The sequence below is a fragment of the Drosophila santomea genome, chromosome X (assembly GCF_016746245.2).
Source record: "Drosophila santomea strain STO CAGO 1482 chromosome X, Prin_Dsan_1.1, whole genome shotgun sequence".
Lineage (NCBI taxonomy): Eukaryota > Metazoa > Arthropoda > Insecta > Diptera > Drosophilidae > Drosophila > Drosophila santomea.
This window is the reverse complement of record NC_053021.2, coordinates 11,526,194-11,538,217: the sequence shown is the minus strand read 5'-3', so window position 1 is coordinate 11,538,217 and position 12,024 is coordinate 11,526,194. Positions and strand designations below refer to the sequence as shown.

The 12,024-nt window shown below is 41.6% G+C and overlaps 2 protein-coding genes across 4 annotated transcripts in view; one reads left to right on the top strand and one right to left on the bottom strand.

The window, feature by feature from the left end:
- Positions 1-12,024, top strand: part of LOC120457271 (mucin-5AC) — a 37,635-nt gene that overhangs the window by 8,671 nt on the left and 16,940 nt on the right. Inside the window, exon 1 of one of the 3 annotated variants that reach the window (XM_039644695.1) lies at positions 11,033-11,080. The exons of 1 other annotated variant lie outside the window; for it this stretch is intronic. The gene's annotated coding sequence lies outside the window, so the exon portion shown is untranslated. Of the gene's footprint in view, positions 1-11,032; positions 11,169-12,024 lie in introns of those variants that run through there. One more of the 3 variants, XM_039644694.1, reaches the window with a different exon arrangement.
- On the bottom strand, positions 10,565-11,168 carry LOC120457272 (amnesiac neuropeptides). The gene is given in 5 exon segments (XM_039644696.1): positions 10,565-10,667; positions 10,670-10,735; positions 10,738-10,843; positions 10,845-10,979; positions 10,981-11,168. Coding segments are annotated over 5 exon segments (558 nt in total). The 3' UTR covers positions 10,565-10,604.

The window sequence follows — 12,024 nt, the reverse complement described above, 5'->3', positions numbered from 1 at the left end:
CGACGGCGATGATGATGCAGATAATGACGTGACTAACGATAATGCTTACGCTGATATTCGTACGTCATCAGCATGATGAAGCGGCCACATTGCGTATACGTAACGTGCGCCACTCGCGTTCGCGTTTGTGTTAATAAATAAATGCGGCACTTGTAGAACAAGTAGCAAACGTATTAAAAATAATAACAACAAGCGGGTATTATTTCGATTATTAAACAAATGCGCCGCGTGCGTTGATGAATAACATATATACGTACATATGTACGTAAATATGTATGTACAATATGCCCAAATGCGAAACGTATTTTTTTCCTCATTTTTTTTGTGTGTGTGTCAATTATGTGCAAGAATGCAATGGCAATTTCAACACAAGTGTAATTCGCGCCCCACCCCGAGAAAAAATACAATAAAAAAGAACGAAAAATTGCATTCGCGTGCCGGCTACTGGCGACTGCGACTGCGAGCGGTTAAATTGCCGCTGACCACAAATCTAATAAGCCTCGCATTCTTCCCCCAGTTAATTTTAATTGCAACTGATTTATGAACAACAAAATCATTTTAAAGTCCTCTCTCTTTGACTTTTGCGTCTGCAATATTTTGTTTTGCCTCTGCTCTCCTTCGTTGAGTGTGTGGTTTTTTCCTTTTTTAACCCCCTTCCCGAACATATATATATATAACTATATATATATACCGTAGTCGTTGTGGGGCAGCGAGAAAAAGCTAAAAAACCTAAAGCCCAAGCATCTGAAAAGTGCTCTTAGTCCAATGGCGCAGGCGACAAAACGGTCGCTCGATGGAATATTGTCGAAATAAGTCGGTGTTTTTCCGAATATAGTCTTCCTTATTCCCGTTTTGGGTTTTTTATAATTTATTCCTATTGTTTATGTTTTACATTTTTAGAAATCTGTTGTTCTTGAGTTTCGGCGTGCATGATTTCAGAATTCGGATATTGTGAGATGATTGACGCCACTTTTGTCGCCTGGCTCGGTTGTCGGTTGTGCTGCAATTGTCTTTCGCCTTTGGCTGCTGCTTCTGCTCTTGCTGCTGTTGCTTTTGAGTTGGTTGTTGTTGCTGCTGCCATTGCCGCCGCGCTGCAAGTCGCGCCTTGTCTTCTCTCTCGCGCTCTCTTCTCCGCTCTCGCTGGTCCAGTTTCCTCTCTTTCGCTCTCCGTCCTGTTCTTCAGCAATTCGTTTCACCCAACTAAAAGAGCTGAAAGGGGGAAAAGCTAACGGCAAAATCGCATCGCTGCTGCTGTCGTCATCGTTTTTGCTAATTTCTTATAAGAATTTTCCTGAGCAGTTTTCCCGCTGCCGCTGCGCTGTCTTGCTTTTTTATATTGGATGTCATTGGCAGTAGTCAGTTGAGATGTTTTTGCTCTTGTTGTTGTCGTCGTCTGCTTTGCCTGCAACTTTGGCAGCTTCATCTTCTTCATGGCTCTGCTTTTGGTTCTTGTTGCTTCTGTGTTCGTCGTCATCGCTTAACGGTGCTCCTAAGTCGGCGTTTGTCTATGCACCGAGAGAAACTTCAATTTTGCCATAACACTGCTTACCCAAAAATTGAAATTGTAGTTTTTGTTATTTTCTGATAGTACGTATTAAAATTACCAGGCAATCGGATATGGCATGAAAATAAATTAATCTTAAAAATATATATTCCTCTAAATTATATATTTCTAATAAAAGAAATTTCTTTCCTAAAATATACAACTTATTCTTTGTACATACATAGTTAATTATTAAGAACTGGGTTTTTTTTAATGAAAAAACTGCGATTTTGCATCTTGAAAAGAATTTCGCGCTTTTGTTCTTTCTTGATGGCTCTTCCTTTCTCCCACGTCTTTTCTGCCTTTCTCGTTTTCCAGGTTTTCCGCTCAGCTTTTGTTGGTCACTTCTTTTGAGGTTGTTATCAGCTATCAAGCAGTAATGAGCAGTCTGTGGGTGGCGGTGGGTGGGTTTCCTAGAAAATGGGAGAACAAGATCGCGTGCGAGGGAAAAGGACAAGGCATTGGCAGGTCAGAGTGAGTGAGCAAGAGAGGGAGATCTGAATGTGGAAAATGTAAACAGATTCATTCAGAGGCAAACTGCCGCTGACACATTGCAGTCGCCAGTGCAGGCCCCCCTCCTGGTCCCCCCTCGCCTCCCACTTTGCTGCCATGAATTTAGGCCACAAAAATGCCATCGTTGGCAATGTCCAAAAAGGCAAAACAGAAAAAAAGAAAATAAAAAAAAAACAAAGTGAACGAGCACAAAAAATAAGAGCCCAAACACACGGAGAGTAACCGAAACAGAAGAGAGGAAACGTGCAAGAGAAGAGCAGAAAGGCAGCGGATAAGGAATGCGAATGGGAATGCATGTTGGGGATCCCCCTGCCACATACTTCACACACACACACAATACTTACCTGCGGGCAGTCGGAAACAGACGCGGCCAATGCTCGAAAAATAAATTCGAAAATTTGCGTTGAAAATAACTCAACGTGACACATTTACAGTTGCACTCAAGGAAATGGGGTTTTCAATATTTGCAGCTTAATTGAAAAAAAAAATCATTACTCAAGTTTTGCAAGAATAATTAAAAATATACGCCTTTTAAAATGTACAACCTTATATAAAGAATATTAAAAACACTTTAAATAATTATTTATTTTATAAGTATTATTAATTAAACCAACAACTTGGATGTACTATTTAGCAGTTTAACTGTTTGTCTATGTAAATCAATAATTTATAATTAGGTATGTTAATATATACAGCTACAGCTAGGGCTTGAGACTAAGAAAAAGTGTTACTTTTATTGTAACCAAAGCTGTTATCATAAGACATCCATTGCACAAACGTATAGCGAAAAGTGGAACTGATAAGGAAGGCAGGTGTCTTTTAGAATTCCTAGAACTGCATTGGACAATGAAAAGAACGTACAATCATTTAACTTAATTTACCTCTAAACGCACCTATTTTTTCATAACGCTTGCAATAGCCGATGTTTAGCTAATCCTGATATTTATTCGACTTTAATGGGTTGTAGTTTCGTCACCTGTGTATTGCAAACGGGAAACAAACTGACCGCAAAGGGCGTTACTCATTAAGTTCTGTGAGTCAACAGCACGACGTTCGCCAATAAAATGCACTGGTGAAATGGATTATTTGTCATCGAAGCTGTTGCACCAACCAATTTCAGGTGGGCATTAGGCAGGTGTGAGTGGGGATGCATAACTAATCACAGCGGACTATTCCGCTTAGGCGATGAATGCACGCAAAGGCATGCATCGATGGCAATCGAATCGAATTGACTAGAATTGAATCGCAGTTCGCCACGACAAACCGCAGCAATCAGATGGCATTCAATATCCAGTACAAGGCCAAGCAACGAAATTGAATTTGCATCCGTACACCACCACCCAACAACACCAACCACAGTCACCACCCACAACGACCCACAACCATTCACTTCCGTTCGCCACCGGATTCTGTCATCGATGTGTCAGATCCTGTGGAACATGGATGATAATATTGGCCTCGCATGGCTGGGCGAACCGCATGGTTTGGTGGCAACCGAATTGGTGACCTTTGAACCACCTCCACCCACTGCAACGGACGTCAGTAAGCCCACCCACAATTAGTACCCCTTGGGCGGCTTGGGTTGTTTGGGTGGTTTGGCCAGGGGTTTGTGGTTGTGACTCGAACGCAATTCCACTGCACACGCACATTTCAATTTTCTGGCCGGTGTTTACCCCTGAACTGTTGCTTTCCCTGTCCCTGCCCCTGCCCCTTTCCCTTTTCCTTACCCCTTCAGCAAACACCCGAAACCCCCTCCCCACCACCTGTTTGATTCTCTGTGCCAGGGATTTAAGCCTTTCAAGGTTGTTGTCCTGAAATATTTGGTTATGCAGCGCAGTCTCAAAGAGGGTTTTTAATTATGAGTGGCAGTCTTGTAGAGAGAACTGCAACGACGAAATTTTGTATCTCTTTAAAGTAATAATTGTGGTAATTTCATTCGTCATCGTGCTCATTATCTCCTTTTCGATGAAAGAGCATAAGCACGTTAAATACATTTTTTCAGCAATCATTTTACACTCAATCAGTACTTAATGGTTGAGAAAGTACACAGTTTGAATTGAAATGTACCTCTTCAATTGTCAGACATTCAAGAACAGTTTAGTTACCTTTAGAATCCTTTATTGTTGCAAAACTACATTGTTATACTCTTTACTGCACTTTAAAATTTTAATCATATTTTATCATTCAATATAAAACCAGACAGTCCTACATTTTGCTCCCAACTTCATTTACTCTCTAAACAAGAGTAGTATGTAGTACCTGATTCATGGCATTCGGAAAAGCAAGCCTGAAGTTCCTGGAGCATTGGGCAAATTAGCAGGCCATTTGCGAGTGTTGCCAACATAATTGTCCCTGTTTCCCTTGATTAGCATCGGCACATCACGCAACACAGCTCTTTGGCCGGTGAGTTTCCCAGTGAAGGCACTCACACACACACACACACAAGTGAAAAGTACAAGTGCGCAATAAAAAAAAAAAACAAAGAGGAAAAAGAAATTAGGGAACGGAAAAGGGGGAAAATTTGCCCGAAGCTCTGCTAGCAAAAGCAGCAGTAACTGAAATTCCAAATCTGATTTGACACGCAAAGCCACAAAGTGAACAAAATCAACAATAGCATTAATAGCAGCCAAACAAAACGATGGCAAACGGGAGGCGTGGCAGTGGGAGGCAGGAAAATGCTGCCGGCCACAAAAATGATTGGCGTGCAAAAGCGTTTAGCGGCAGTCAGATTATACTTGCGTTTATGCTAATGCTTTTATGCTGCTCTGATGACAAATCAATGTCATCAAGGGTGTGCAAGTGGCATTCGTAGTGGGGTGGACAATTGTCGAGGTCTTCTGGAAAATGGAAAATGCGACCAGTGCTCGGAAATTCGCGATGGAAAGCGAGGCAGGTGCGTTGACAATAACCATTCTGCCAAAATCTTGCTAAGCGATGTCTGGTATTTGTCAAACAGTTTTTCGCGCTTAAGAAAGTTGAAGGTCAGTGCCTTCAACCTGCAGAGGAAAAGTTTTAAATTCTAATTAAATTGTTGTTCCCAAGGAACAACAAGCCAGAACCAAAGTTAACTTAAGCAAGCCAAAGTTTTTAATACCCTCGCACCTATAGGAAAACGAATTTGTTACCCAACTACACTTCTGAAAACATAAATGAGAATCCTAAAAGAACAATAAACAAAAGTTACTTTTATAGCTTGCAGTGTTTTTAAAAATATGAAAAAAAAGTTCTGCAAAAGCACCGATTAAAGTATCGATATTATCGATGACTTCGATAGATTGCGCAATTTGACATTATTCAATTGGCGACAAATACATGTTTCTTTTTAATGTATATCAACAAGTATCATAAGTGCATTTTGTTAAGTTGGATACATTCACCATTGCGAGGTGCATTCCTAATACTACCACTATTATTATTATCGATGGGTACACCTCAAGTAATCGATAATTTTGCTTATTATTTGCCATTAGCTATCTGGACTGTTTTCGCGAGTGGAATCAAGTGTAAACGCCACCCCCAGCAATTTTCAATTTTACCCTCGTACAAAGGATTGCATATTGCCAACATTGTCGTCGGCGGATTCGCCGTCGTGGCCATTGTTTTGTTAACCGAATTGCCCTTGAGCTCTCGCTGGCTTATGGATTTGGCTGGTTGGCCAAAAGGGTTGCCAGAAATCGTGCTCTTCCTTTGCTCCTGCCCTTCCTCTACCACCACCCCACCCCCAAAAAAGGAGCCTTGACATTTTTAAAACACATAGTTCACTGGATGGCCTTCTCCGTAGATTTCTTTTTTGTATTTCCAGCAGTCGGCCCCCCTTTTCTTTGTTCGCGTCCTTGTCGCTTATTTGCATTTCCTTTGCCAGCAAAAGCCGTTAAATGCGCTTTTGCACTTGCAAAACGCCCCTCCGCGACGCCTCTGTTTATTCATTACGGCGTTCATTGTCTTGTTCTGCGCCAAAGTTGATTTGCAAGCGGACGGAGAAGGTCAAGGAGCAGGGAACACATGTGGATGTCACATGGTGCGGTTGGGCGAGAAAGTGGGCGGTCTCTTCGCTTTGAATAGCTTGTGTATCGTGGATGTAAATGGATGGCACTGAACTTCATCATATATAGTAAAATCTAATTTTTATGTTGTTTATTGATATTAATTATCTTTAAATAGCGTGATAATTCCGCTCAAGGATTTCAAATGTTTGTCCGTATGTCCGTCCGTTTATCCTTCCTTTCTAAGACTAGTCTTTCAGTTAATTCCAGACAGTAGTTAAGACGTTTAATTTTCAACCATATTCTAACAAATTTTAGCTTCCTTCACTATTATTTCATCCCACTATAAGACTCCAATTCACTTATACACTTATTAGGTGTAAGTGTCACAATGAGCTTACAAACTTATTAAGTGTTCAAATTTTAAGGTATTTTACAAATTACACATTTGCACATTATGCAGTCAACGTGTTTGTGTACAGACATATAATATCACTCGGCTGCCGTAAAATATGTAATTGAAGGCTTCCGTTTAATCGACAAGGTATTTGAGCAGGAGGCCCACTTGTGGCCATTATTGTTGACGTCGTTAGAGTAATTATCGTCACTATCATGGACACAATCATCGTAATAGCTGCGCAACACCCAGTTAGTGTCCTCCTGCGCTCCTGGTTCCCAAAGAGCCGAAGTCCAGGCCGAAAGGACCATGGTGCGGGACCATTTCCATCGCATAGCCATCCCACGTGCCGCAGGCATCGATAATTGTTCTATTAGGCAAATGAGTTCGGCCCAGGTAGCGTAGCTCTCGCCAAACTTGCTGGCTGGCTAGTTGGTGGGTAATGTTGTTGTTATGACGGCCACGCCCCCTGCGAACCAGTTGCAGTTGGCCGCCGTGCTCGTCCTTCGATTTTCGCATTCATTTGTGTCAAGGTTGTCGAGTGGTCAACTCAACTGGTCCGAATCAGAAGCAGCTGCCTCTCATCGGACGAAAAACCCTTCGGCTTCACGTCCATGCAAACATACATACATACATATGCATGTACATATGTATATGATTGTCTGATGTGGATGTTGATGAGTTGTAGTGTGGTAATGATAACGCCTTTTACGATGCTTATGCTGCTGATGATGATGGTGATGGTGGTGATGGTGATGATGAAAGTGCTGGTGGCAGGCTCAACTTAAACATGCAAATTATGGGCTTTGGTCAGCAAGGGGGGCATATACCAGTGGCTGTTCTAGGAAGTCGTTATTGAATGGGGCTGGTCGCGAACATCTATATTTACTTAACTCGCCATGCTATTGAATCTTAACCTATTGCCTTAGAGTGGCTACTCTGGCTTTATGATTTCTTTCTCTTTTTCAGCACTTAGTATAAATATTAGAAAGTGTACCGGCTAACCATGTCAATAAATGGAATGTGTAGGCATTTTAGACAGTTCAAAAGAACTAATTTAAAATCATAAAATAATTCCAAAGTCATTATACTCAGTGAGCGTATAACATCCATTCATATCTCGTTGATATGCACAAACGTGCTCGGGGTTATTAGGTTATATATTTCCGACATCGATGGATGGACTAATGGATGTGAGCTGTCGGCGGGCTGCATTATCACCGCTCCTCCAGCGCTGCGTTCCATTCGCAACCTCAAGAACCCCAGAATGGAAATGGAAATCCCTCGATCGCCGGCCGCTTTCGGTCTCATTTGCATGGTTGGGCGATTCGAGGTACGAGGTTTTCAAAGTTTTCAAGTTTCTTTCGCTGGACGCCTCGTTTGCCGTTCCTGTGTGGACGGGGGTTTCTCGCCGGTTCGTTCCGTTCTCACGTCCGTCGTGGTTGCCCCATCATCTGCTGCTCTTTTTTCCATCGTTTTCCTCGACGGATCAACTGTTCAACTGCTCAACTGTTCAACTGCCGCCTGCTGCTGCTTCTTCTCGCCGCTCATTATAATTTTCCATCAATGTGCGGGTAAGCGTGACCGTTTTGACTTCATTATTCCCCCGCCGCAGTTTACTTCCCACCTAGACACTCGAAAAAAATGCTACAAATTAGAATAGTATTTAGATGCCATAGTCGCACAAATTCAATGTTCAATAACTGCCGAATTCAGCATTTCAGGGAAAATTTACTTCAAACTGTCGTAGTTAACAGATAAATAGATATTATCCTATGAAACATGTTGGGAAATATACAGGATTGGTTTTGTATTCAGTTATTGAATAAATACTTTAAATAATTTAAACAATCAAACGCTGTTTTCTCCACGGAAATATGTGTGGAAAGAGTTAATTATCATCACTTCCAGGTGTGTTAATTGCGAAAACACGTTGAAATTATCCTAATTGAGATGTGACAGAAGTTTACCCAACCTCCGAAGGCAAAAGAAGAATTCTATATTCAAATGAAGCGACGCTAAAGTATACCATTTAATGGTCCCTTACAGCTTAGATAGAGATAACACACATATGTACATATGTATGTATGTATTCCTTCAGTGTACGATCGCCACGCTCTATCTTATCGCTCAGTGTTGTTGGCCGTCATGTGTGTCCGTTTTCATTTCCGTTCCGAAAGTCCGTCGCGTCCGGCTCTTCGGAGTGCCAAAAAAAAATCTCGCGCTCCGCAAAAGTCGAAAGGTATCCCACTTAGCCACTCTCAATTACCGGGCTCTTTCGGCTGCAGAAAGAGCCAAATTATCGCCGGGGAAAGAGCGGCTGGAGAAAGTAAGGAGGGGGGGTGTGGAGAGTGGGGAATGGGGAGTGGGGAGAGTGGTGTTGGCGTCAAACAAGTTTGCCAACAATGAATGGTCAAGAGCTTGATAGGTTTGGCGCATCAACAAACACAAATGCATTGGGAAATAAAGAAAATTAGACATTGGCCCGCACAAGCCATCCCTTTCACTCCATCTCTGGTCATTTCTTCGGCGCCGTTTCAGCCACTCTCTTCGCTCCAATCTTCGAAATTGAGCCAAGCGCTCTTTTTCCTCCCAAAAAAACTTTCTCCGATGCGTCCGGCTTGGATTGCCTGCCCTTAATAGGGCAAATCTACTCCAATATAAAGATGATCTTGTCAAGTTTGAAAAGGAACATATAATATACCAAACGCAAAATGTTTCAACAGAAAACAGAATTGAAGTAAAAAAAAACAAGTACATACACATACATATATTTGAACTTGACCTTGCTTATAGAATACGAATACTAAGCCAGCTGCTTTTATAGTCTCTGTAAAGATCTCGACATTTGAACGAATCAAGATCTAAAATGCACATAAATGTATATATGTATGTAAATACTTTGACGGGTGCAATATATTCCATTCTATGATGAAATTTGAAGCGAGTCCCGCTGTGATTTATTCATTCGCATGACTCACTGTGGTCACTTTAAAATCCAGAACTAAGGGAACGAATATACCGCGGCACACACAAATGTATTCATTAACGGGACATTTGGGCACGCGCTGAATTCGATCCCATCCGCTCCTCATTTCCTTCTGCCCGAACTTTCGTATAGTTGTCGTTTTGGCATTTCTACGGACTCTCGACTATCTTATCAGCTGGGTTTGTAAGTGTTTGTGCAAAAACAACGGCAAACAGTTTCTTTATAAGCAACAAAGAACGATATAGTCAACTCATTCCCGACTCAATGATACCCTATTTGCTGCACAAATGGGTGTAGCTTAAAGCAATCGTATTGGAAACATTGTTGGGATACTCATGGGACATTTCAAAGAATATCTTTGTTATTTGGAACTATTATTATTTATTTCAAATATTTGGTACTCTGCCTTGTATTTGTTACTATTTCAACTTGTTGGGTAGAGCCATAATTCGACTATAACCCACTTTTATCCTTATCAACCAGAGAAAATAGAAAGCAAGTCAAAAAAAAACCTTCAACCGAAGCGTGGCAATACAAAGTGGTCCCCTAAGTGCGTTGAGACTATAATGAGCTGAATTTACGATTCTTATCAGTAAATCAGTTTATTTATAATCATAATAATGCCAAAGAACTATCGTGCAGTTTCTTTAAAACATTTACTTCTACTTTAACTAGGAGTGCGCAAGGAGTGGATTGGAATAGCATTCATTAGTTGTTCAATTGCTCTGAAATCTTTATCTTCGCCTTGTTGATTCTGCTGCGAATCGCACTCAATTCAAATTCATTTCGATCGAAAGAGCTCTCGACGCTGACGATGATGTGAATGTGAATGGGGATGGGATGCTGATGGCTGATGGCTCCCTCGGCAATGTTTTGGTCACTACGCCCAATCTCACGCCTTCAATACCAAAACATTCTTTTCGCTCCAATGCGGTCGCTTTTCCATACCCAAAAATGTTTAACCGGTACTTGTTCTTAGTTCTTTGACTAAAGTACATGTAGTAATATAATACACACACTAAAAGAAAATAATATTATTTTATACATTTATAGGGCCAAAACGTAATATTAAGCTGTTAAACTAGAGTTTAGAGTTGGCGAAAAATGCAGATAATACGGCGTATGTGCAAGTCGGAAAACTTGGCTTCTGGATTGTTCTAGTGTTTTGGCTTTTCTATTCTATCGCATTTCTCCCAAAAGAGCGGCGGAGAGAGCTATCGAGTTCTCGCGAGAGAGAGCGCGCACTTCGGGTGGCCTCGTGGCGCTGACCACCGACCAATCAGCGAGCAGCTTGGCCACTTCGCGAGCCCGTCGTGAGCCCCTTCGTTTCGCTGTCGTTGCATAATGGCCAAGAGGCGACAAGTGTTGGCCCAAACCGAGACCGAGCAGCAGCGAAACGATGGCCCACAGGGAAAACACGGGAAACACGAAAAATTCGGGCGCGGAATGTAAAAGCGTTTACAGCACACCAGCGCACAGCTACTGAGTGGTAGTGCAGTGGTAGTGGTAGGGCGGAGAGCGCGTTGCGTCGTTCGGCACTCTTCGGCTCGCTCTTCGGCTGGCGCTCAGCTGATCGAATTGGCGGCAGAGCGGCAGTGCTGTGCTACCTTTCGAACCGCGTACAACGCGTCGCCGCAACGCGGACGCTCTAAAAAGTAAAGAAAAAAAAAAGAGAGGAAAAAACAGTAATACGCAGTGCAACGCCACAGCAGCCGGATAAAAACAACAACAAAAACTGCGCATGTAAAGCTGTGTTTATATTACTTGTCTTTTTTTACGGTGTCTCGCTGTTTTTGCTTTCGTCGCAGACAACAAAAGTGGCAAAGTTTTCGCCACGGCATTGCTCATACGCCCCGTCTCTTGCAAATTCGCACACACTCACACGCGCGCCAATACCAGCACACATTCACATACAAGTGTACGCGCGCGTTTTTCAGTGTGTTTCGTTTTTTTTTTTTCTGTTTCTGTTGGTGACATGCAAAAAGCAACAAAAAATAATAATAAATACATATAATGAAAGCGATTAGTTCGGCGTTTTTTCGCAAAAGTGGGCAGCAAAATGCATCAGCCTGGTGGAAATCAAAACAAAAACAAACCGAAAAATAAATAAATCATTTATTATTTAAACATCGCAAAGTAAGCTTCTCCTCGCACTCACACACGCGCGCTCATAGACTGGCTCACACACACAAGCATACACATCACACTTACACACGGATGGAGCAACAAGTTTGCGTGCCACAAAATTTCCATTCGGCAATTTTTTGCGTTTCTGTTTGTTTTTATTTTCATTTTTTAGACTGATAGTTGTTGACAACAAGCCAGCTTTATCTTGTTGTTATTTTGCTCGGCAATAATGTAGTAGTACATACAGTTTGTCAAATTGTTGATCCATTTTTTGTTTAGTTTTGGAACAGTTATAAATTTATTGTATTTATTGCCATTGAAGTTAAACAAAATTTATTGTATATTTTTGGTTTTTCAAGCAAATGCTTGGACAAACTGTATTAAATATTACTTACAATTTCGACATTTCGATTTCCCCACTGCAATTATGGTTTTGGAAATCCAAGTTTTCACAAGTTTCCCTCCTTAGATC